The following is a 27,781-nucleotide window of genomic DNA, read 5'->3' on the forward strand; positions in this document are numbered from 1 at the left end:
AGTCAGAGAGATAGCACTACTGGCGCATATCGAGGTTATGTTTAGTTAGTAGCATCTCTTGGAAGAACACACACCAAGTTTCAGCCAGATCGGTCTATTTCTTTGTGTTTGGCATTCGTTTGAATCGAGGAAGCCGAGTGATTTTCAAAAAATGGACGAAAAAGAATTTCGTGTGTTGATTAAACACTACTTTATGAAAGGCAAAACGCCTCAGGAGACTAAAGAGAAGCTTGATAAACATTATGGTGACTCTGCACCTTCGATTAGAACAGTTTATAAGTGGTTTCAAAATTTTCGGAGTGGCCATATGGGCACAAGTGACGCTGAACGTTCTGGACGCCCTGTTGAGGTTACTACTCCAGAAATCATTGATAAAATCCTTGATATGGTGATGGATGACAGAAGAGTGAAGGTGCGTGAGATTGCTAGTGCTGTGGGCATCTCGAATGAACGGGTACAATAATATTTTGCATCAACATTTGGACATGACAAAGCTATCCGCAAGATGGGTGCCGCGATTGCCTACGCTTGACCAAAAACGAAATCGTGTGAAGTGTTGCAAGGACGGTTTGCAGCTGTTCCAGAAGAATCCGCAGGACTTTAAGCGTCTTTTCGTCACTGTGGATGAAACATGGATACATCACTACACTCCTGAGACCAAAGAACAATCTAAACAATGGGTTACCAAGGGGGAATCTGCGCCAAAAAAGGCGAAGACCGTTCCTTCGGCCGGAAAGATTATGGCGACTGTCTTTTGGGATTCGAAAGGAATAATCCTCATCGACTATCTGGAAAAGGGTAAAACTATTACAGGTGCATATTATTCATCGTTATTGGACCGTTTGAAAACCGAGCTGCAAGAAAAACGCCCACGATTGGCCCACAAAAAAGTCCTTTTCCATCACGACAACGCACCAGCTCACACCTGGTGGTCGCAAAATTAATGGAAATAGGGTTCCAACACGTTTCACATCCCCCCTATTCTCCAGACTTGGCTCCCACGGACTACTATTTGTTCCCCAATATGAAGAAATGGCTGGCGGGAAAAAGATTTTATTCAAACGAGGAGGTGATTGCAGAAACGAATGGCTATTTTTCAGACTTGGACAAATCCTATTATTCGGAAGGGATCAACAAACTAGAGCAGCGTTGGACGAAGTGTATAAGCCTAAAAGGAGACTATGTTGAAAAATAAAAAAGGTTTACCCCAAAAAATTAAGTAGTTTTTATTTTTGACGGACTTTTCAAACGACCCTCGTATTTTACAGACATGTCTCTAATTTAGGTATCAATGAAATGTATTTGGATTTAGGTTGCAATCTTATAAAACTTGGGTTGATTACTCAAATACGTCTTTGCAGAATAAAATGTGCAAAACTTTATTTAAACGAATCCACTTATACATTTGACTGTGATGATATTTGCTTAATTTGCTCCAGTTCTTGTGAAGATTCAATAATGCATTTTCTTTTCGAATGTAAAACTCTCCAACAGATTAGATCTTACTTCCTTTCAAATTTTTTAGCAACCAATTTTCATGCTCCAAAAGTAATTCTGTTTGAAAAATTATTAACTATAGAATCTAAAGATCAGGTAAATGCCATGTACAATTATTGTAAACAGTCTCCTAGAATAAGAAGTTTTGTTTTGGGAGAGTAGTTTCTTTTAGTTTATGTTTGTTATTTTGAACTTTATATTTCATTTCCAACCATGTCTCTTTTAGTTCTTTTATTTGAAGATATAATTTTTTTTTTTTTATTTAAGAAGTTTTATTGCTCTTGTTTTATTTTATTATTTTTTTACTTTTGTATTTCTTATTTTATTTTTATATTTTGTCGTTAATATTATTATAATTACTTATGTACTTATGGTTGACTCACTTGCTCAAAAGCGTGTATAAGCTTAATAGCAACAAATAAATAAATAAATATGTAATGTACTTACTTGAAGGTCGAAGGTCGTGAAGCGCACTCGATTTTGGCCCTTCTATTAACCAAACTGAGCTCCTGCTGCAGAACCAATATTTCCTCTTTTTCCCCGAGTGCTTAATATTTAATTTCCGTTATGTTGCAGTGCCTGATCGGAAATGAAGTGACGGAAAGCCCTCTGCCGGAAGAGATGACCGAGGAGCAATTAGTTCGCCTGTTAGGACGAGCTCGAGACATGTCACTGGATCCACAGCCGCTTGAAGCCTCGTACAGACCCATTCCTGGACATGGCTATAGACTTCACAACAACAGGTGAGGTTGTCAGGCATCAATTAATGCTTTAGTTGTTGCCATTTAATGTTCATATTTTTACTTAATAATTATTTTATTACAAGGGTTATTTATATTCAAATAATAAAGCAGTCAGGCGCCACGGTAGCCGAGCGGTTAGAGGCGAGACCTGTAAAGCTAATATGTATTGTGGTACTGGGTTCGATTCCCGGTCTTAGGCCTTGGATTTTATTTAATGGTTAATAAAAGGAATTTACAGTAAGTTATGTTTGCTAGTCGCCTCCGACACCTAATTGGTAGTTGGACGTTAAGCTCCGCCTGAAAAAATAGGCGATTACTTTACTACTTTACTTTACTTCACTTTTAATAAAGCAGTCTTGTGAAGCCTTTCTCTCAAAATAGGCTAGAAACTACAAATAGCAACAGTAGTTGTGGAACTAAAACAGCTTAACATAGCCATTATAATGAATGAAATGAAATATCCTGCAAAGATAAAGCCAAGATCAAACAATAAAAGGGAATTTCCTGCGGAATCCCGGAGTCAGAGGAGTTATTAAGAAAATAGTAACCAGGAAACAAAGAATGATGAGCATCTAAAGTGCCGTGATGAGATGTCCAACAAGCCAAAGGAAGTACATCTCAGTAGAAGGAGCTAATTCAGACGAGGGAAGACTGCTTAATATAATTAGGCTTTATCTGTGAGCGCGCATGTAAGTGTGTAATAGAATCCCAAGGGAGGAGAGAGAGGCTTGTAATGGGGAAAGTTCGGATTGGGTGTGTAATGTGTGTCTCCTGCGGTTGGTGTAGGACAGGAGAGCAGCAGGTGATCGGCAGTCCGTCAAAGGGAACCGCGACCAGAAAGGGGAGCAACTCTATTTCCTGTACAGGACTTCCAACTTCAAACACATTCACATCAAGCAGTATAATCAGTTTACTTCATTTAGGGTCTGCGGTCACTCACAATTTCTAGTTTGGCCAGATGTTAATCAACCCTAACAACACCATCCTTGAAAAGCCCAGAACACACATATGTTTTTTGTTAATCACACTGACCGACAAAGAAAGGATTCTAGTTTTTGCAGCGTTCCAGGGTGTGTGCTTGATTGCATTCTGCAACAGTAGAGCGAGCAACCACCCGAACAGGAAATATGTTTACCAATTTTATGGCAATGTTTCCTCTACAAATCTCTTGGAATTATTATCATTCCCTCTCTCCCGGAATAAAGGTGATATTTTATATTTAGTTGATGATGCAATTAAACCTTGGGAAGTCACTGAATTTTTTGCGCCCTTCATGGCCCAGGCGATCTCTAACAGATAGGATCAATACATCAGTGCCAATGCCAGAAGAAGCTGCAGCCCAAGGTACTAAGTACTATGTCAACAGTGAACTCTTATCTGGCTCTTGCTGACTAAAAAAAAAACTTCCAATACAGGAAGTGTCAACAACGTTCCAATCTTCTTGAAAGAACTAGCAGTTAAAGAGTTATGGAAACTGTCAAAGTTGGTGAAAATTTTGGTTTTCCTTTCGAGATTCTAGAGATTACAACATAAACCCTATGAAAATAACACCAACCTTACTTGCTTAGTTTACTTGCTTTTCTAAAGCTTCTTTAATGTAATTGCGGCCAGTTTTCTTTTGAAACTTTATGTATTATGGAACTTTCCCAGCACTCCTCATACTCATAAGTAGCCACTTTTCTTTGGCTTTTCCGCAAACTCGGCATGTGAGCAAAATATGTTATTCACATAATGACATAAGATGGTAAAATAAACTTGTAGAATACTTTAGAGGAGGTGCCCTAATGGCCAGCCGCTTTTCCCTGAAACCCTCCAAAAATCAGTTTCACTGAAAACCTTTCAAACAATGCTAGAAAATTCTCACGTCAGATTTGAGAAAATCTTGCAAAAATGGAATAAGGAAATTAGCACTTTCTGGAAGAAATGAAAAAATGAATTTTCTGCGATCTTAAAGAAAAAACAAAACCTTCCTCTAATCTCCCCTAATTTCAGGAATTCCCCCCAAAGAGGAATGTTTTCACGCTAAATTTTGTTCCTTCCCCTTCACCCCATCAACCAGGAAAATTCCCATCCTCCAAAAGTTCCCTGTTTGATTGTTTATTATTATTTTAAATATTTCCTTACAATTTAATATAATCCCGGCCTGCCGGATGGCGACCTTGAGCGAACGCACGATCTTACAGTCTCTACTAGTACTTGGCTAGCAATAAGATGATTATATAAGAAATATTTCCACAAATGTAGATTCTACCCGCCCTTTTTTCATTACAATTTTTCCTTCTTGCCGCCATTTTTCATTGCAGGAATTTGTTATTATACATTTTTCATTTATTGAAAAAGATGTTTTTTTTCTTTATCGCCCACTCGCTTTCCATTTTACTAGTTACTTGACAGAGCTTTCCTTTTGACAACATCTACAAAAGGTGGTGTATTGGAAGCCATAAATATATTGTCAATTGTTGAAATCTTCATCTCGGTATTTTAAATAAAAAATTACAAATGTATATGATGCGGTTTGAAGCTGTGGATTAGCACAGCTGTCTAAACAGAGTAATTCACTCTAGACGCTCAACTTGATGGCACATTCTAGAATCTGCTCTAGACTCAACACGCTCTTCAATGATGATCATCCTAGAACAACAGGAGGTGGAGCTCCACCCGCCATTTTCCATAAAAGAAGGATTGAGAAAGCAACCGCTTTCCAGCACTTCCGGAGTGTTCCAAAGTTTAATTACACCAAACAAAAAGGGGAATTCGAAATTTCTACAAGAGAATGATGACATCATCTTGCTTCCTCTTCTAAGAGATAGTACATCATTTGAGAGCTTAAAATTAAGCCCAACTTTGTAACAACTTCATCCATCTCTGATTCTTCATCACCAACAAGCTGACCAAATAAATAATATAAGCTAAATAATAAATTAGCTTTTTTCAGATTTATGTCAAGCGATGTAGCGTATAGGCGAGGCCCGCAAAGCTAATGTGTATTGTTGGTTTAGTGGGTTCGATTCCAACGGTCTAGATCTTGGATTTTATTTAATGGTTAATAAAAGAAATTTACAGCAAAGTATTATGTTTGCTAGTCGCCTCCGTCCACGACACCTAATTTGATGTTGGACCTAAAGTCTGCCTGAATAAAATAGGCATTACTTTACTTTGCTTTTATTAAGGACACTAGAAAGTAGAAGTAGATGTAATATCTTACAGAATCGAGACAAAAGTCGCGTATTCATTAAATAAAAAAGCATCTATTAAGTAGGAAAGTGATGGATTGTTCACGTGAATAAAATGAATAGAATTAGATTATTGATGTTGCTGGAGGGTTTGATGGTCACGCGAGGGGAGGCAGTGGGGGCCAACTGGGAGACACTTGGTCAGCTGACAATGATATAGATGGGGAGGTCCAGAACTGAGCATATTCCGAGCACCATTAGTGTCAGCTGCAGCAAGTGGACACTTCTGACATGCTCTCAGCCTCGCACAATCCGCAGCCTGGATCCTCCTCCACCAGACACAATACCATCCATCCGTACTGCCTTTTGTGTCATCCATAATTCTCCTTGATAATTGAGTGCTTATCCAACTCATCAAGAAAAATATAAATGGATTGTGCAGATAATTAATTTCTCTTGTTCTTTATATTCACGTTGGTTTCAGGCTTTTATTGAAGAATTGTGTTATTTTGGAGGGAAGTGTCTGCCTACTGGAATCTAGCTGAGGACTTCTTGCTCTAAGGTATCCTTTTAGAGTTACTAAAAACTTCCCAGTTCAGATACCCAGGCAGAGATTCCCTTGCTGACCACCAGAGCGCAGAAACCAGCATTAAGATGGCATTTTAGTTCCAAGACAGTTACAGTTCTACCACTCAGCCCCCAATTCTTTCGACAGTACTTCTCCTCACAGATCCTCACAAGTAGGATTCCCATCCTGAGTATACTAATGCAGCCAAAAGTTTTATGTCTGGAGAAGCCAAACTTAAAGGGAATCAGAAGAATATACGTTTAACCATAATGCTGAGGAAGCTAGAGCGCTCTCTGATTGGAATGCGCTCAAATCAATTCTAAGCCACAGGTTTATATTTCTCTGATTCACTGAGACGTCATCAATTGTCCATAATTGAGCAAAACATCAGAATAATATTGCTGTTACCTTGCTAGAAATTGTCGCTTAAATTTGGGAGCGAGGGGTTTGGGAATTTTGTTCATAAGCAAACAAATCGTGAGCTTAAATATTTTTTTCATACTTCCTGTAGCTAGAGAAAGAATTGCAGTGGACTTCCTCTCTACCACAGCGCTACGTACTTCCTGTATGATTTAGGAGCGAAGCAATATGGCCGCTGTACCTTTCGTGCATCTGTGTTCCAGTTTAACTAGTGAAATCCATTAGCTAAACGGTTTCCGCCTCTACACTAACACGACTGACCCCATGTCCGGCCCTTCCAACCATTCAATACATCAAATAAGATCGATGGATGTCTCTATTAATTAGGGAAACAGTTTGTAATTAGATTGTGTCTAATTGCAAAGCTGGTAGCCAGTTATTGTGGACACTGGGAACAGCAATTAAATCTAAATAAAGGCAGACAACTAACTAGGGTTGTCTCTGCTTCTAATTTATCGAGTTTTCTTCTCTAATTATCACTCAAATAATTGCCAGCGTCACGGCTGTCAGGGAAACGTTTTTCTGTAACCACCTATAAATGGGCGAGCTAAAGTATTTTTCCCTTAAATGTCCAGGAAATTGACTTTTAGTCCTCAAGGACCCTCTCTGAAGCTTGTTGCAATTTAAAAGCTTTCGCGAGCTGTAGAAAGTTTTGCCCAATTCCACAAGTTCAACTTTGCCATTATTGCGGGAGAAAGATAAGTTGTTATCTTCAGATCTATTCTTTCTTCTTTCTCTCACCCTGTCGATGTCGGAGAATCGAGCGATATTTCGAAAGGTGCCACCTGGAAATAAAAAAGGGTTTTACAAAACCAGAACTTACAATTTAGGGTGCTTTTTTTTTTTTTTCTTTGAAAATAGTTCGAAATAGAATTTGTTTAAACTGGTTGTAAATCACGACAAGCTTGCAGAGCTTTAAAACTTTTTCAGTTAACATTAATTTAAGTTCTCATGAAAGCTCTCTTCTAGAGAGCATATGGTTCTAACATCAGATTATAATGATGACATGTCTAAGCCGGATGCTGATATCAGTTTACCAGGAATACGTCGTCACAGAACCGGTTTTCCTCGATAATTTCCAGGCACAGCTCCGAAGGGTTTAATTTGAACTTAGTTTGTAACTTTGCTCAGAGTGTATTGATTGTAATGATGCTATGGGGAGCTTAGACGTCAGATGCTTTCCATAACAGCATCTTTTTGTTGTTGAGATCTCATATGGCGGTGAAGGAAGTAAATTCTTTCAAAAAAAAATTTAATCTCAAATTGCGTCAAGTGAAAACTTTGTAAATGTTCAATGCAGATTTTCAATCTCTCTTAACCCCTCCTCCAAAGTCTTTGCAACCCAAGCTTTCAACGGAAATCTCCATATTGAGCATATCTAAAAAAGTAAAGTAAAAAAAAAGTAAAGTAATTGCCTATTTTTTCAGGCGGGGCTTAACGTCCAACTACCAATTAGGTGTCGTGGACGGAGACGACTAGCAAACATACTTTACTGTAAATTTCTTTTATTAACCATTAAATAAAATCCAAGGCCTAAGACCGGGAATCGAACCCAGTACCACAATACATATTAGCGTCGCAGGTCTGAGCATATCTAAAACAGAAAAAGTGGTTTTTAAGTAAATATTCTGTGATTGTGTGGGTGAACAAAGAGTGAAATTCACAAAATGGCAGAAAGTGGAAAATTGATTAGAAAGCAAAGGGATACGACTTTTACTTAGAAATGAAAACCCCTCAACCGGAATCTTGGGTTACATCCGTATTTGAAAACAAGACGAAAAAGTTATGAATTTTCTAAATTAATATTTTGGCTAACCTAAATGCCAAAGCTTTTAAAATTAATGCCATTTTAATGAGTTTTTTTTTTTTTTTCTTTTGTCGAGCAAATGGATATCGGCCCTGAACGGCAGATAATACTGCGGTGGGACGCCTCACACCTGGAGTCCTGCCGTAGTTCGGTGTCGGGGCGTGATAGGGTTCCGTGCTGAACCTTACTATTTCCGCACCCTGTTTAAAGAAGGTATGCCCAATGGGGATTGGAGGGTCCTTAAATACGGAGAAAATGACCACAATTACCAGTTAGCACTTATAATTATAATTGAAGTTAAATTATAAAATTGGAGTGGATGCCCAAAACATAAAAATGTGAAAATAATTATTTTATGGAATAAAAAGTAAAGTAAAAAAGTCTAAATACCGATTTGATGCTGGTGAGAATCGAACCTGCGGTGTGTAGCGTTAGTGTCAGCAGTCGCTCACGCTACCATTAGGCTAAGCCGCTGGCTATGTATGGTGTGCTTCTCTACTGACGATAATCGTAGGTATGCGCCTGCTGGACACCGGAACTGCTCACGTACATGTACGAGGCGTTATCGTAGGCGGAAACGTTCGAGCCTTCCACTACCGCACTTGCACTCACTATTTTGTTCTTGATTTGCAAATTAATAACAAAGACGTTGTACTTGCACAAATATAATTATAACCGTTGTAATTGTACAAGTATAATCATAAACGTTGTAATTGTACAAAACGTAAGTATAAGACAATGTAAAGAAATTGAGCAAGGGATAGGCGAGGTAAACAATACTCCGACTAAGCCCTGATGTCTGCTCGTATGTGGCTGGCACCGTACTACTACTGAGTACTGACTCTTGTTGCTGGGCACAGCAACAAGGTGCAAAGTTTAACTTTTTTGTTTGCTGTTAGGCAGCAAACAGCATAGACTGTAGCCCTTCTAGAATTTATTTTAATATTTTAAATTATAATTTAACTTCGGGTACAGTACACTCCAAAACTTATAATGTGGCCTGAACATACCGCCCACCAAAATTATATTAAATTTTCCAAGATCTATAGTTCATTGTGAAGCAGCGAGATCCGCGGAAGATGGCCTATTCTGGTTCAAGGGGTAGTAAGGCTAGGAGAAGGAGTTTACCAAGGGTTGTAAAGCTGCAGTTCGGTCGCTATGGAAAGACTTGATAGATTGAAATGAAAGTTAAATAAAGGGAATGATATGGATGCTTGGCATCAGTAAGCAAGCTGGTGCATTGCGCACGGCTTGAATGTATTAATTTGATAGTTAGGATTGTTGGTTAAGAGGCGCCAAAGGAACCAATTTGGCTACGGGCCTCTTGTAGGTGCCGGTTTTAGTCCGTATCGTAACTACCCGGACTATACCGTCGCTGCCGGGATGTGTTTCTGTGACTCTAGCTAATGGCCAAGATTTCTGTGGGGAATTGGGCTCTTTGAGGATAACCAAATCTCCCACCAGAATATTAGGGGTGCTCTTTAGCCACTTCTGGCGTTGCTGGAGGAAATGGAGGTACTCCATGCGCCACCGATTCCAGAAATGCTGCGTTTTGTCCTGAATAAGTTGCCAGCGCTGAGATAGTCTTGTGCTCCCAGGAGAGTGCTCCTCGGGTAAGGCGGTTATGGATCTTCCGATGAGGAAGTGCCCTGGAGTCAGACAAGCTATGTTATCTGGGTCGGATCCCATAGGTATAAGGGGTCTAGAGTTGAGGATGCCTTCTATTCTGCAGAACAGTGTAGCCAGTTCTTCGTAAGTAAGCGCGTTCTCCCCAATCACCTTGTGTAAGATGGTTTTACAGGACTTGATGCCGGCCTCCCATAGCCCTCCAAAGTGGGGAGCTGAAGGTGGATTGAAAGACCACTCAATCTCCTGAGGCACGGTATATTGAGTGATCCGTTCTTGCGCTTGAGCCGACCTAAGTAGCACCATTAATTTTCTGAGGCGATGAGCCGAGCCGATGAAATTTGTACCACAATCCGAATAGATGTGCGCCGGCTTTCCTCTTCTGCTGACAAAGCGTTCAAGTGCTGCGAGAAAGGCGTCAGTTGTGCACTTGGATACTAGTTCCAGGTGCACGGCTTTAGTGGACATACAGACAAATAGGCATAGGTATGCCTTCCCGAGAGCAGCCTTTCGCCGCAAGGATTCACGTATGTAGAACGGACCTCCAAAATCTACGCCAACGCGAGCGAACACCTGCCCCTCCTCAAGTCGTGAGGAGGGCAGATTGCCCATAAGGGGAGCTTGAGGAGCACGCGTTGTCTTGTAGCATGTAACGCAATGGAAGACGCGGCGGCGAATTATTCCCCTGGCTCCGGGGATCCAGTACCTAGTCTGCAGCATGGCTTGGAGCGCTGTGCTTCCTGCATGCAGATAGGTTAAATGATAATGATCAATCAACAATTGTGTAAGGTGAGATTTGGAGGGAATAATGTAAGGATGCTTGGCATCATATGGGAGGCGAGAGTGCTCGAGTCGTCCACCCACCCTCAAAAGGCCTTCCTGGTCAATGAATGGACGCAGGGAGGAAAGGGATCTAAGGTTTACTACCTTACCGTCAAAGGTCACATAGCAGCGTTGTGCAAGCTTTACAAGAAGCTTTCCGGCCTTCCTATATTCGGGAAGCGATATAGGGCCAATGGGCAGTGCACGGTGTTGCAACTTGTTTATGAACCTTAGGACATAGGCAGTGCTACGCACCAGCTTGGGGTACGTACTGAAACGCTCAATCCAGTCGAATGCGTCTGAGTCAGATGTGGTATTGAGCGCGGTGATGTTTTTTAATTTAAGTTCAGGAAGAGGTTGGTCGTGTGGAGCGATTGGCTCGAGCCAATTACTCGGTATGGTACGCAGCCAAGAGGGCCCCGCCCACCATAGAGGATGGTGGAGAAGTTCACCTGGAAGAGTGCCTCGCGATGCGCAATCTGCAGGATTTTCCTGGGATGGCACATACTTCCATTGGTTTCTCTGGGTATTGTCCAATATAGCGACAATTCTGTGGGCTACGTACGTGTTAAGCAACTCTGGTGGAGTGGAAAGCCAACCCAGCACCACCTGAGAGTCTGTGAAGAAGATGGATTCTCTGATGCCTAACCTGGTCACCAGCCCTTGACATGAGTGGAAGAGCTTGCTGAGAAGTAATGCTCCACACAGCTCTAGGCGCGGGATTGTGGTTGGCTTGATGGGTGCAAGCTTTGTTTTTGCCTTGAGCAGGGATGCTTGGACACCCTCGGGAAGCGTGGCTAGCAAATATAGAACAGCTGAATAGCCTCGCTGTGAAGCATCGCTGAAACCTACTATTAGGTGTAGCGTGGCGTTTGGTGACGTGAAGTGGCGGCGAAGCTTTATTTCGCTTAAACAGCTAAGCTGGTCTACGAACAATTGCCACTTGTTCACGATTTGTGAGGGGCCTACCTCATCCCAACCAATTTTCGCTACCCAAAGGTCCTGGAGAAGCGTCTTAGCGAAGAAAATTGCCGGGGCTAAATATCCCAGGGGGTCATAGATGCGGGCAATGGCGGATAGGATCGCTCTCTTGGTGAGTTTCAAAGGTGGAATGCGTATTTGATATGAAAGCACGTCCTCGCTGGGGCTCCATTGAATGCCGAGTATCTTGATAGCGTGGCTATCGTCGGACAGGGCTATACAGGGATCACCAATTTCATCCTCGCGGAGAGTATGCAATAAATCTGGGGAGTTGGAGGCCCATTTACTCAAGTGGAAACCTCCCTTGCCCAGCAGGGTAACGAGCTCTTCTTTAAGGCGCATGACACCCTCGATGGTCGATGCCCCAGTGGCGATGTCGTCAACGTAAATATCCTCGAGTAGAGCTCTTGAAGCTAGAGGATATGAGTCGCCTTCGTCATGCACCAGCTGTTTGAGGGTTCTCTGGGCCAAGAAGGCAGAGGCCTTCTCACCATAAGTGACCGTACATAACTCGTACTCTTGCAGGGGTTCGTCTGGGTTGAATCTCCACAGGATGTGCTGATACTTTCTGTCGCTTGGATCCAACAGGATCTGGCGATACATTTTGACTATGTCGGCAATAAAAACGAACTGATGTACGCGCAAGCTAGTGATGACATCGCCTATATCCAGCTGTAGCTTAGGACCAGCAAACAGATGATCGTTTAGCGATCCACCTCGAGTGCTGCATGATGCGTCAAATACAACGCGTAATTTCATCTGGCCATTCTGTTCTTTGTATACCGCATGGTGAGGAATGGTGTAAAGGGAAGTGTCCGAAGGGGCTACCTTCATGTGGCCTAATGTTAGGTATCCCATCATGAAGGCATGATACTGCTCTTTTAATGAGGCATTTCTTTCGAGCTTGGCTTCCAAGTTAAAAAACCGGGTTAGCGCTTGCTGCCTGGGGTTATCCAAGTTACAGATGGAATCTTTGAATGGTAAAGACACTATGTAGCGTCCCTCAGGGGTTCTACTATGAGTAGAAATGAAATGGGATTCGCAAGCATTTTCTTCCTCTGACACAATGCGTGTTTTAGGCAGTTCTTCCACTTCCCAAAACCTTGCCATGATGTTCTCCATATCACTAGTGGAAGGCGCTAATAGAGTGGATGACTCTTGGCATAAGGTGGAGGTTTTAGTGGGGCCCGCTGCCACAAAACCGAATATTGTTGGAAGTAGCTTAGGTGAATCAGGACCTAACGTAAGAGGCTTCCCTTTGATTATGTCATAGAATAGATCGCCTCCTAGCAAGAATTCGATTGGAGCTGGCTTCCAGAATTCTTCGTCGGCGAGTACATATGATCTATACAAATTTAGCAATTCGGAAGGAAGTTGCTTATGAGGGAGAGGGCCAGTAATGCGCGTGACTACTATGACCTCTGGGGCCAAGTCTGCGCGAAGATCTGAGTAGAGCGCTGATCGAATGTGACAGGTCAATTTGCCCACTATGCCACTAAGGGGTGCCTGACCAATGCCGGATATGCATTGTGCATAGGGCTGCGGGATCAGGCCTAACCTCGTAGCGCAGTCGAGGGTCATAAACGAGTGCTGACTTCCATTATCAAGGACCGCGCGCACCCTTTGGTAACGGCCTTGGGCGGATTGCACTTCAATCACAGCTGTGCCCAACAGAACCTCTGTGTGAGTGTTTTGAGTACCCAAGGTTATGCCGCTAGTACTTGGTACTGTAGAGGATGCGGAAGGAGTAGGTTGTGTTGGAGGTTGCGAAAGGTGTAGCCAAGTATGATGCATTTTAGCGCAAAGCTGGCATCTTCTTTGTGAACTGCATGAATCCTTCCCATGCTTAGCGGAAAGACAGTTGGTGCAGCCCTTCCAATCCTTTAGCAGCTTGATGCGCTCTGAAGGAGAAGCCTTGCGGAAAGGGTCACATTGATATAGACCATGGGCCGATTTGCAAACAGGACATGATATTCGGGCAGCCTTAGATGAATCAGGATACGTTTTCTTCCTTTGTAATGGCGGATTGCCTACAACCTTGTTATCAACAAGAAGAGACGCATGAGATGTACCTCCCCTTCCGTTTGCCGGAGGGTGACTAGCTCGTAATGGATTTGAGGGAGGGCCTGAGTCCTCATTAGTTAGTTCCGAGGACCTCCACTCTATTCTAATAAAATCTATAAGATTTTGATAGGTGGGAAATTCTGTGCGCGCGTACTGCGTTTCAAAGGCTGTCCTTGTGCCCTTATCTAGGCAACGGAGGACCAGATAGAATAATAAGTAGTCGTCCGCTTGAGGAATTTTTAACTTCCGGAAGGAATCGATGCACTCAACAACAGTAGTCAGTAGATGCTTAATGGAATTGGAAGTTGGCTTGTTTTTAAGAGGGGTATAATCCAATACCGTCTTGAGGTATTTATTCGCCAATCTGCGCTTGTCATTATAGGTGGCATTGAGCAGGTTCCAGGCTTGAGAATAGTTGGCCTCCTCAATGTCTATCCCCTTAATTAAGGTGAGGGCTGGACCCTTAAGGCATGAAATAAGGAAAAGAAACTTTTCAATTCCAGATAAAGAAGCATCTGAATGAATAAGGGCAGTGAAAGTGTCGCGAAAGAGCGGCCATTCTGCCTGGTTCCCATCAAAGGTAGGAAGATTTATCTTAGGATACTGAGCTCTTATAATACGTGATTCGCTTAAGGTTGAAGCCTGGCCAGATGCTGGCGCAGGAGCTACAACAGGAGTTGGATTCATGTGATGCTCATATATGGCGCTAATTTCATAATAATAGCGTTTCACAGTCTGCTGTAATTGTTTATCTTGTTGACTGGGAAAGAGGCTAGTTAACTGCCAGGAGAGTACTAGCTCTATTATTTTATCCCATGTAGACTGGAAGGTGTCAAAATAAGAATCTAACTTCTTGTACATACCCTTGAATAGAAATAATTGGGAAGGGTCCTCGGTAATGGATCGCCCTTGTTCTAGAATAGCTTTAATCTCATGAGCTAAGTTTTGAAGTTTTGACTTCAGATGAGTGAGCTCTGCGGTTCGTTCGGGGGTAAGACCTTCCATTCTAAGCAATAGAATTTGATGAACTGCTAGAAAATCAAAATAAAATCCCTAGAACCAGAAGAGAAATGCGGAAAGTTGAAGTAAACACAAAGCAATTATATGAAAATGCTGCCAATAGTTAAATATTTTTTCTGCGATGAGCGGAAGGGAGATATGTTATGGCCAGCGTACAATAAACAGTATTCCAGAAAGATAAATTCTGTTTTGAGAACTAACTATTAATAAACAAAGGGCTAAATGAGCCAAATATTATAAACTATAATCAAGAATGAATACAAAACGCTTTTTAAAATGAAGAAATAATAGAAATAATTATTATTGAATTAAATGTAATTCGATTAAATTATTAATTGCGTTTAAACAATTCAAAATTTATAATAAAGTCTAATGTAGACGTAAAGAATTAAGTGTAATTCAATTAGATTTTTAATAGCGCTTGAAGCTCACAATTAATATTAAGTCTAATGTAGACGCAAAGGTTTAAGTGGTAATTGTGGTTTTAAATAAATATAATAACTGAATGATTGGTAATGCCCAATAGTTATTAAAGAATAATTTGCATACTTCCGGAATGCCGGAAGATAGAGAATAAAAGTAGAATCAGACTGTACTAATTCGCGGGGCGAGAAAAAGAAATAAAAATAAAATGAAATAAGTATTTTAATAAATATTTATTATTATTATTAATTTTGTTGTTGTTAATAAACATTTACTATTCGGGCAGTGCCGAAATGTAGGGTTTGTGTCCCTGTTCGGGCGCCAGAAAATGTCGGGGCGTGATAGGGTTCCGTGCTGAACCTTACTATTTCCGCACCCTGTTTAAAGAAGGTATGCCCAATGGGGATTGGAGGGTCCTTAAATACGGAGAAAATGACCACAATTACCAGTTAGCACTTATAATTATAATTGAAGTTAAATTATAAAATTGGAGTGGATGCCCAAAACATAAAAATGTGAAAATAATTATTTTATGGAATAAAAAGTAAAGTAAAAAAGTCTAAATACCGATTTGATGCTGGTGAGAATCGAACCTGCGGTGTGTAGCGTTAGTGTCAGCAGTCGCTCACGCTACCATTAGGCTAAGCCGCTGGCTATGTATGGTGTGCTTCTCTACTGACGATAATCGTAGGTATGCGCCTGCTGGACACCGGAACTGCTCACGTACATGTACGAGGCGTTATCGTAGGCGGAAACGTTCGAGCCTTCCACTACCGCACTTGCACTCACTATTTTGTTCTTGATTTGCAAATTAATAACAAAGACGTTGTACTTGCACAAATATAATTATAACCGTTGTAATTGTACAAGTATAATCATAAACGTTGTAATTGTACAAAACGTAAGTATAAGACAATGTAAAGAAATTGAGCAAGGGATAGGCGAGGTAAACAATACTCCGACTAAGCCCTGATGTCTGCTCGTATGTGGCTGGCACCGTACTACTACTGAGTACTGACTCTTGTTGCTGGGCACAGCAACAAGGTGCAAAGTTTAACTTTTTTGTTTGCTGTTAGGCAGCAAACAGCATAGACTGTAGCCCTTCTAGAATTTATTTTAATATTTTAAATTATAATTTAACTTCGGGTACAGTACACTCCAAAACTTATAATGTGGCCTGAACATTCGGGAATGAGAGAATTAGGCCAACCACTAAGCCGCACCGGCGGCCAGTATTCAATATCGGCTATGCATAAATCTTTACCAAACACATGGATATTCTAGCAACAGTGTTGCCCCACTTTGCATCATTGTTTAGCCTCAAATATTCCAGTGAGTGTTGCAGACAAATACCCTTTGGAGCATTTCCGTCTACACCATTGTTGGCTGAGAAATTTCGAGTTTCCACCAGATCTGGAGAATGGAAAATCGCTAGTAGTTCGAATTTAATGTTTTTGCTCCAGGAAGCGTGAAAACAAGCCAACCTGAAGTGTCAGGTTATTAAATCATTGTTCCTATTTTTTGGGTTTTCATTTGCGAAAATGAATAAAAGAAAATTTAGAAGATATATCTAGGCCTACATCTAAAACAGTAAAAAATCAACTCCAGGAATTGCCCATATTAGTTAATCGATTTTAAAAAAAGTTGAATCCATCGTACAATCGCAAAACTTTCTCTCGCAGCAGTGGAAACACGAGGAAAACGTCAACGCTCTGGAGTTCAACAATGACGTCATCCTCCCAAGACGTTGATTGTAACTCATGTTGTTCTTATTCAACCAAAAATAGCCAATGGCCCAACTGAAGCAGAAATTTTGAAGTCTTTGGAAGAACTGAGGTATTTTACAGTAACTTTTCCAAAAGATAGAACAAAGATTTTCACCCTAATCTTTGTTCTTCTCTTGCTCCAACCCCCTTTCGTAGAATATTGCTGAACACTTTGTTTCTTCAGTTTTCCCCTTTCCAAGAAGGAAAATTGTGTTTCCACGTTTCCATTGTTATGAAATCATAACTTATTCTATTGTTAATTTCTTTCCAGTGCTGTTTGAATCCTTCTAATAAGTTCTGTTCAGTTCAGTTCCCCTAATTCATGATCTGTGAGGGGCCGTGATGAAAATCTGATTAGCATTCTCTGCTTCCTTGAGCTGCTAACCCAAAATTATTAGGTCGCAATGAATATCCAGTCTGCTGTTCGCAAAGTGTAGTCTAAACGGATCTTGCCTCATTTCCCTTAAATTGTACTTCGCTAGATTCTCCCTTAGATTATATCTTCACCAAACTATTCCAATATGGTCTCAAACTTATTTTTATTTGCCACAATTTACATTTTTGGTGACGCTTCGACTGTCAGATGGTCATTTCAAATCTTGTTTTTAAATTGTAAGTGATGTCTCGAAGATTGTGCCTCATGTAGAACTTTCAAGAAGAAGATCCAAGATATGCGTCAGCTTGAGATCCAAGACCAGCAATTCGGTCCAGGCACAAATACAATTAAGCACAATTTTTTAAATACTCTACAAGCTAAATCAGCCAGAATCGCAGACTTTTGATACACCCATAATATTCAGGCATCTCAGTTCCACAATGCATAATAATCCCCATTATTAATTGCCCCAATTAGCTGTTGTAGCATTACAGTCTTAACGCCTCAAAATACGATATCGTATTCTTATTTAATATATTCAAACATATTAGAGATATTGCACAGCAGCAAAATGCTGCCCGCAAACCTTCTCTCTCCATTATTACGATCAATAAATCGCGTCCGTAGATCATTAAAACTAGTGATTCTACTAGATTTGTGTGCAAAAAATGTTGGGCATATGATTATGGAGAGCAACAAGTGTGTGCCAACCGGGGGGCTTCACTTAGCGCCACCTCTTGGAGAATCTGCTCAATGATTTATTGAACTGTTATTCTTTTATTCCAGTTAATATATTTGGATAAAATGGCATCAGAGTAGTACACTTCAAGTAAATACTTGAACTTTGTTCTTTATTTATAACGGTCTCTTAATTGCGCTTGGAGATCGTACAGCTTCGTCACAAATTTTAGATAACTAGTTTTTACTTGAGATTATGATCTTTGAAAAAAGAAAAAGTTTTTTAAAACCAATATTTATAATGCGTGTGACTTAGCGTTTATGCGGAAGTACAGAATGGGCTTTGAATTGTAAATGTATTGATATCTAAACCTGTTTTGAAACCTTTTTCTCGTGGAGAATCCTTTGGGAACTTGGCGGAGGTGTTCCAGTCTAGAGGCTGGTTTCAAGCCATGATAAACTTCAGCTCCCTGGAGTCTTCACTATCCTGAAAAGAAAAAAATTGACTTAAGAACGGAAGTATGTTTTCCTTAATTGGTAGCATTTCCATCTTTTCAAATTTGCGATATGGCGTTTTCATCGTGAGTACGTATTTTGAGGTGGCCTGAATCTGTGAAAAATTTATTTTCAGAATAATGTTCACATGAAAATGGTCCATCTCTCTTCCAGCACATTTATATATTTCCTTTTATTCTATAAAATTAGATTTAGAAAGAAAAATTGTCTATCAAATTACTATTTGGTACTACTGTTTCCATACTACTGTATCATACTACTGTATCATACTACTGTTCCATACTACTGTATGAATGAGAAAGTATCCCACCAAACTTCATAACTGAGAATTCAATTTGGAGATCTATTCACTGGACTGACACCGCGGTAAGAGATAGTTGCCATCAAAACTGATAACAATTTCATCAAGGGAAATCAAATAAAAGAAAAAAAAAAAGAAAATACCGCTAGCCTCTAGTTTTATGTGGGTCGTCACAAAATAGCTTATTGGAAAAATCTTTGGAGTGGAAAAATAAGTAGACCATCGAGACGAATTCTCTATGGTGGTTAATCAGAGAAACATTCAATTTTGCTTGATGGAACGAACTTGAAAAGCCCTCAAATGTTTGCACGTACCACAGAAGCAAACCCTAGAACAAAGTTGGTACGAACACTCACATGACTTTGTGAAGTGAAGTTCTTGGAGAGGTGGAAATCCTGGTGTAATGTTCTTTGGTGTACACTCACTCTTCTCGGATTTGTAGCTTATTGAACAACATTCAGCCAGCACTTACTACAGCACTCTACAGTTACTAGCTTTGATCTGCCACTGCTTAGAACTGCCATTACTTTATACTCTGTAAGGAAGGGTTTTCTATAAACTTTCTTTAAAAATGTACAAAAAGAGCAAGGAGAAAAAAAATATTTAATGTAAGTAGCTATCAGTCTAAAGTTCAAGTTCAGTGAATTGTTATAGGGTTTTACTTACAAGCAGTACAATCTTATTAACAAAAAAGATAAATAGTTTAAAAGAATGAGTTTGAAGAGTACGAAAAATGCTAATGTTTAGGAGCTTGAGAATAATAGCTCGAGAAAAACGAGCAAGTGATAGTGCATGAGTTTTAAGGACGAAATCTACAATTCCAGTTGCCAAAACAGGTCTAAGAAGAATAATCATACTTTATTCATAATAAAATAATAGATACAAAATGTATCGTATAATTTTCGAGATATTTGAAGTTAAAGTTTTAACTCTGTAAAACAGAAGAAAAATTTAACCCTAAATATCTTGTTTTCTGCTCGATAGATTTTTACTAAAATTTACACAATTATAAACAATAATAGTCTCCATATACAGGTAAAATATAAACAGAATCTATCGAGTAGTTTTCGAGATATTTGAAGTTAAAGTTTTCACTCTGTAAAACAGAAGCAAAATTTAACCCTAAATATCTTGTATTCTGCTCGATAGATTTTTACTAAAATTTACACAATTATAGACAATAATAGTCTCCATATACAGGTAAAATATAAACAGAATCTATCGAGTAGTTTTCGAGATATTTGAAGTTAAAGTTTTCACTCTGTAAAACAGAAGCAAAATTTAACCCTAAATATCTTGTTTTCTGCTCGATAGATTTTTACTAAAATTTACACAATTATAGACAATAGTAGTCTCCATATACAGATAAAATATAAACAAAATTTATCGTATAATTTTCGAGATATTGAAGTTAAAGTTTTCACTCTGTAAAACAGAAGCAAAATTTAACCCTAAATATCTTGTTTTCTGCTCGATAGATTTTTACTTAAATTTACACAATTATAGACAATAGTAGTCTCCATATACAGATAAAATATAAACAAAATTTATCGTATAATTTTCGAGATATTGAAGTTAAAGTTTTCACTCTGTAAAACAGAAGCAAACTTTAACCCTAAATATCTTGTTTTCTGCTCGATAGATTTTTACTTAAATTTACACAATTATAGACAATAGTAGTCTCCATATACAGATAAAATATAAACAGAATCTATCCAGTAGTTTTCGAGATATTTGAAGTTAAAGTTTTCACTCTGTAAAACAGAAGCAAACTTTAACCCTAAATATCTCGTTTTCTGCCAGATAGATTTTTACTAAAATTTACATAATTATAGACAATAGTAGTCTCCATATACAGGTAAAATATAAACAGAATCTATCCAGTAGTTTTCGAGATATTTGAAGTTAAAGTTTTCACTCTGTAAAACAAAAGCAAAATTTAACCCTAAATATCTTGTTTTCTGCTCGATAGATTTTTACTAAAATTTACACAATTATAGACAATAATAGTCTCCATATACAGGTAAAATATAAACAGAATCTATCGAGTAGTTTTCGAGATATTTGAAGTTAAAGTTTTCACTCTGTAAAACAGAAGCAAAATTTAACCCTAAATATCTTGTTTTCTGCTCGATAGATTTTTACTAAAATTTACACAATTATAGACAATAGTAGTCTCCATATACAGATAAAATATAAACAGAATCTATCGTGTAGTTTTCGAGATAATTGAAGTTAAAGTTTTCACTCTGTAAAACAGAAGCAAACTTTAACCCTAAATATCTTGTTTTCTGCTCGATAGATTTTTACTAAAATTTACACAATTATAGACAATAATAGTCTCCATATACAGGTAAAATATAAACAGAATCTATCGAGTAGTTTTCGAGATATTTGAAGTTAAAGTTTTCACTCTGTAAAACAGAAGCAAAATTTAACCCTAAATATCTTGTTTTCTGCTCGATAGATTTTTACTAAAATTTACACAATTATAGACAATAGTAGTCTCCATATACAGGTAAAATATAAACAGAATCTATCGTGTAGTTTTCGAGATAATTGAAGTTAAAGTTTTCACTCTGTAAAACAGAAGCGAACTTTAACCATAAATATCTCGTTTTCTGCTCGATAGATTTTTACTAAAATTTACACAATTATAGACAATAATAGTCTCCATATACAGGTAAAATATAAACAGAATCTATCGAGTAGTTTTCGAGATATTTGAAGTTAAAGTTTTCACTCTTTAAAACAGAAGCAAACTTTAACCCTAAATATCTCGTTTTCTACCGGTTAGATTTTTACTAAAATTTACACAATTATAGACAATAGTAGTCTCCATATACAGGTAAAATATAAACAGAATCTATCGTGTAGTTTTCGAGATAATTGAAGTTAAAGTTTTCACTCTGTAAAACAGAAGCAAACTTTAACCATAAATATATCGTTTTCTGCTCGATAGATTTTTACTAAAATTTACACAATTATAGACAATAGTAGTCTCCATATACAAATAAAATGTAAACAGAATCTATCGTGTAGTTTTCGAGATAATTGATGTTAATGTTTTCACTCTTTAAAACAGAAGCAAACTTTAACCATAAATATCTCGTTTTCTGCTCGATAGATTTTTACTAAAATTTACACAATTATAGACAATAGTAGTCTCCATATAAACAGAATCTATCGTGTAGTTTTCGAGATATTTGAAGTTAAAGTTTTCACTCTTTAAAACAAAAGCAAACTTTAACCCTAAATATCTCGTTTTCTACCGGTTAGATTTTTACTAAAATTTACACAATTATAGACAATAGTAGTCTCCATATACAGGTAAAATATAAACAGAATCTATCGTGTAGTTTTCGAGATGATTGATGTTAAAGTTTTCACTCTGTAAAACAGAAGCAAACTTTAACCATAAATATCTCGTTTTCTGCTCGATAGATTTTTACTAAAATTTACACAATTATAGACAATAGTAGTCTCCATATACAAATAAAATGTAAACAGAATCTATCGTGTAGTTTTCGAGATAATTGAAGTTAAAGTTTTCACTCTTTAAAACAGAAGCAAATTTTAACCCTAAATATCTCGTTTTCTGCTCGATAGATTTTTACTAACATTTACACAATTATAGACAATAATAGTCTCCATATACATGTAAAATATAAACAAAATCTATCGAGTAGTTTTTGAGATATTTGAAGTTAAAATTTTCACTCTGTAAAACAGAAGCAAAATTTAACCATAAATATCTCGTTTTCTGCTCGATAGATTTTTACTAAAATTTACACAATTATAGACAATAGTAGTCTCCATATACAAATAAAATGTAAACAAAATGTATCGAGTAGTTTTCGAGATATTGAAGTTAAAGTTTTCACTCTGTAAAACAGAAGCAAACTTTAACCATAAATATATCGTTTTCTGCTCGATAGATTTTTACTAAAATTTACACAATTATAGACAATAGTAGTCTCCATATACAAATAAAATGTAAACAGAATCTATCGTGTAGTTTTCGAGATAATTGATGTTAATGTTTTCACTCTTTAAAACAGAAGCAAACTTTAACCATAAATATCTCGTTTTCTGCTCGATAGATTTTTACTAAAATTTACACAATTATAGACAATAGTAGTCTCCATATAAACAGAATCTATCGTGTAGTTTTCGAGATATTTGAAGTTAAAGTTTTCACTCTTTAAAACAAAAGCAAACTTTAACCCTAAATATCTCGTTTTCTACCGGTTAGATTTTTACTAAAATTTACACAATTATAGACAATAGTAGTCTCCATATACAGGTAAAATATAAACAGAATCTATCGTGTAGTTTTCGAGATAATTGATGTTAAAGTTTTCACTCTGTAAAACAGAAGCAAACTTTAACCATAAATATCTCGTTTTCTGCTCGATAGATTTTTACTAAAATTTACACAATTATAGACAATAGTAGTCTCCATATACAAATAAAATGTAAACAGAATCTATCGTGTAGTTTTCGAGATAATTGAAGTTAAAGTTTTCACTCTTTAAAACAGAAGCAAACTTTAACCCTAAATATCTCGTTTTCTGCTCGATAGATTTTTACTAACATTTACACAATTATAGACAATAATAGTCCCCATATACATGTAAAATATAAACAAAATCTATCGAGTAGTTTTCGAGATATTTGAAGTTAAAGTTTTCACTCTGTAAAACAGAAGCAAACTTTAACCCTAAATATCTCGTTTTCTGCTCGATAGATTTTTACTAAAATTTACACAATTATAGACAATAGTAGTCTCCATATACAGGTAAAATATAAACAAAATCTATTGAGTAGTTTTCGAGTTATTTTATGTTAAAGTTTTCACTCAGTAAAACAAAAGCAAACTTTAACCATAAATATCTCGTTTTCTGCTCGGTAGATTTTTACTAAAATTTACACAATTATAGACAATAGTAGTCTCTATATACAGATAAAATATAAACAAAATGTATCGAGTAGATTTCCAGATATTTGAAGTTAATGTTTTCACTCTGGAAAACAGAAGCAAATTTTAACCATAAATATCTCGTTTTCTACCGGTTAGATTTTTACTAAAATTTACACAATTATAGACAATAGTAGTCTCCATATACAGGTAAAATATAAACAAAATCTATTGAGTAGTTTTCGAGTTATTTTATGTTAAAGTTTTCACTCAGTAAAACAAAAGCAAACTTTAACCATAAATATCTCGTTTTCTACCGGTTAGATTTTTACTAAAATTTACACAATTATAGACAATAGTAGTCTCTATATATAGGTAAAATAAAACAAAATCTATCGAGTAGGTTTCGAGATATTTGAAGTTAATGTTTTCACTCTGGAAAACAGAAGCAAATTTTAACCATAAATATCTCGTTTTCTGCTCGGTAGATTTTTACTAAAATTTACACAATTATAGACAATAGTAATCTCTATATACAGGTAAAATATAAACAAAATCTATCGAGTAGGTTTCGAGATATTTGAAGTTAAAGTTTTCACTCTGTAAAACAGAAGCAAACTTTAACCATAAATATCTCGTTTTCTGCTCGGTAGATTTTTACTAAAATTTACACAATTATAGACAATAGTAGTCTCTATATATAGGTAAAATATAATCAAAATCTATCGAGTAGTTTTCGAGATATTTGAAGTTTTTATTAAGAAGTAAGTTTTTGTTAAGAAGATCAAATATTGCAGTTAATGATAATAACTAAATTTAATGATTTAAGAATAACAGTTATAAGAAAGAAAAGAAAAAAGTACACAATGAGAAATAAAAGTAACCTAATACAAAAGTTGAAATGGGGATAATAATATTTACTCAAGTTAAAAGTGAAATAAAGATAAAAAAATTTATTTAAAAAGAATGGATAAGGTTTAAAAAAAATTACTGATTAAAATTAAATTTTTTAAACTAAATTTTGGCAATAAATCCAAGATTCCTGTGCAAATGTAGCTAGGCATATAAAATTGTGGCCACTAAGAAATTGAACCAGCTGATTCATTGATGATGTTTTTGCACCAAAATAGGGGTATCTAAATTCAGAAAGTATAAGACGAACCTCCAAAATGTGGAATATATCCTTCCTCAGGCGTAGATTACACAAAGAGTAGCGATTCCATAACAGATGACTGTCTTTCACTGTCACTTTTCTTAATGTGGCGCTATCGCATTTATAATTACCAAAATTTAATTTCATACTTCATTCCATCGGAAGGCGCCAGGCTAGCCTCATTGCTGGCAGTTTATCACTTGTCAGTTGCTAGAAATGGAAATCTTCTTATGTTATGGGTCTCTTACCGGATAAGCCTCCGAGCAAGTTCAGCTAAGAACGGCAGGCCAAAGCAGTTACAGCAGCCAAAGTCAAAGCACAGTATCTATTTACATTGACAGAAATATTTATATTGACCAAGATACATGGAATAGAATATGTACAAACATTAGGCATACAAAGAACAAAGATTAATGCTAGATAGACATTAGTTGTAAACATGAATATATAGTTTTGTGACCGCAAATTGTTAAACTTAGGATGGAAGATTTGCGAGGAATCGGTCAAATAAAACAACTCGTCTTTTTGCCAACGTTTCGACAAATATATTGTCCTCTTCAGGGGCTGGATATTACAAATACAAAACAATTTACAGAGTCAGTAACATAAAAAAAATAGTAAAAATCAGTATTACAAAAATAAACAGTAAAATACAATAAATTCTTTATAATAATTGAAACTTACGTGGCTATGCGGGTTGAAACTAAGAGCCAGAAATGGAGAAGCAGGTAAATATATACAGATAAGCGGGACTTACACGGGAATTTTGGTAATTACAATTGGACAGATACAATAGACTAATTACAACAAAAGAGTAAATACAATAAATATTGGGAAATTTCTTTAAACAACAAAAACCGTTAAACACAAAACACAGGAGAAACCAAATAACCCTTATGCACTAAATAACAAATAACCAAAAGATTTGAAGTAAATTTAACAAAAACCCAGCAATAATAATGTACAAAATTTGGATATCCAATTATTTTTTAATGACAAAATTGTAGCAGTTGGCCAAATTCGACGTGTCTGTCCTATAGTTAACTGTATTCTTCTGTTTTACTATGTGGCACATTTCAAGAAAATTTCGCTTTTACTGGTTTAGTTGTAAACAGAAAAAAACCATCCACAATATCATAGGAGATGAACTAATGATAAAACAACACAAGTAAAGCTTTCAGGCAAGGAAAAACAGAAATAATAAAAATTTTGGGCACACGCTCTAAAGCCAAGAGAGAAGGTAATTACAGTTTTTGGTCAGGTTACACTAGGGGCGCTAGCAGTTCCAGCTGGTTCTGCCAACCTACACGGTTACACAGTTAATTCTAAAATAAACTCCTTTGACATTCTTTTTGGCATCACTGCTAGATTTTCTATTGAAGTGAATAGTGTGGAAATAACGCCATACGACAAATATGTAGGTAAAGTAATCTTTAGCTTTCATGGAAGCGTGGTGACGTGAATAGACTGAAAATTGCAGACTGCACATGCACTGGAGTGGCGCCTTAACGCTCCACTTCTCTTTGCAATTTTCTTCATCTCTGAATGGAAAACTGGTATATTTTCCTTTTCACATCTTTCTCTCTCTCTCAGCCTCTTGCAGAACAAGGCACTTTATTTCCATTCCTACTTGACTTTGAATGGAACTTGTTAACACAATAACTATCAACTAAGAGTACAATTTAAACCATATTTGGAACTTAGTAGTAGATCGCAGTAAAACAAAAAGTTACATATATTTACAAATTAAAAGAGGGCCTCAAAATTTTGCAGTATTGAGCACAAAAATTTCACCATCAATTAGAATTTGATCCTATTGAAGTTCCACCAATAGTAATTGGCCGGAGGATCTCTTTAAAAATCGGAGCCGACCCTTTCTATCCGGGCTTATTATAAAGCTATTACGTCATTAATTGATTTAGTTTGAGTAGACAGGCCAGATCAATATTGTAATCATTATGTTGTCAGTTAGAGTTGCGCAATCAGTCATTAATGATTACAAGAATCACGACTATTCCAGTACGTCACAAGTCCCTTGCTAAATGTTGGCATGAACTAGCGCCGGCAAACTGTGCAACGTGCACTGACTGAACTGCCCCTCAATTACATTAAAAATACTTTACTAATTTTTATATTACACAATTTCTTTACAAGTACTCTATTAAAGGGACTATATTAAATTATCATTTAGAAATGAATTATTATTACAAGTAGTTATTTATTTGTTATTAACTGTGTTATTTGTGCTCTCGAATTCTATTGTAGCAAACAATTCCTAATTTAAATAAAATTAGCTATTACTTTCGTTTGTCAACAGTAATAGAAAGCAGAAAAATGAAAAGTACAAATCTTCCATTTTATTACGAGCCAAAGAGGGGCGTGGTGTGATGTGCATGCAAAGTGGGCGTGGTTGAGTAAACTGTTCTCGTTTCTGATTGGCTCTGCAACCAACCTACTTTACACACTTCCATTCTTCACTGTGAATGGCCAATTCTTTATCATTAATTATTTTTATGAAAAATAAAAGTTTAATTTATTTTACTAATTTTCCCTCCGTAGGTATTTAATGAAGAATCAAATTATGCAATAAAAAAAATTTCTCAATAAAAATACGAAAAATAAAAGATTTTTCGTGTTTAATGCCTTGTTTCCTATACCTACAATGAAAGGGTGAACAGGAAATTGGGTGTAATGTTCATTTTCTTTTGAAGTAGGTAAAAGAAAATTGTGGGTCATGTTTCACCTATTGTTCCCCGCCCTTTTGCATGCTTATTTGCCTAGGGCCGTTATTTAACGATTTTTAAGATTTAATGATTATCAGTTTGATACCTCCTATTACAATCAATGGAAATTGAATGGGTGTTACTCTTTACTGAACAAATATTTTGTGTATGAAAATGTCCAGCGCAAGGGTTTGTGACATCTA

The 27,781-nt window shown here is 37.1% G+C and overlaps 1 protein-coding gene and 1 long non-coding RNA gene across 4 annotated transcripts in view; one reads left to right on the top strand and one right to left on the bottom strand.

The window, feature by feature from the left end:
• LOC141453613 (protein qui-1) overlaps window positions 1-27,781 on the top strand; it is a 199,634-nt gene that overhangs the window by 138,383 nt on the left and 33,470 nt on the right. For all 3 annotated transcript variants that reach the window (XM_074127038.1, XM_074127040.1, XM_074127039.1), the window contains exon 5: window positions 2,074-2,240. In XM_074127038.1, coding sequence (XP_073983139.1) covers window positions 2,074-2,240 — 167 coding nt within the window. The remainder of the gene's footprint in view (window positions 1-2,073; window positions 2,241-27,781) is intronic.
• LOC141453614 (uncharacterized) lies at window positions 1,125-26,217 on the bottom strand. Its single transcript, XR_012458094.1, has 5 exons — window positions 24,865-26,217; window positions 19,138-19,316; window positions 18,349-18,451; window positions 1,945-7,186; window positions 1,125-1,554 (listed from the first exon to the last, which is right to left on the bottom strand). It is a non-coding gene; the product is annotated as an uncharacterized lncRNA (long non-coding RNA).

This window comes from Rhodnius prolixus, unplaced genomic scaffold (genome assembly GCF_049639745.1).
Source record: "Rhodnius prolixus isolate KJV_2025 unplaced genomic scaffold, Rpr scaffold_3, whole genome shotgun sequence".
Taxonomy (NCBI): Eukaryota; Metazoa; Arthropoda; class Insecta; order Hemiptera; family Reduviidae; genus Rhodnius; species Rhodnius prolixus.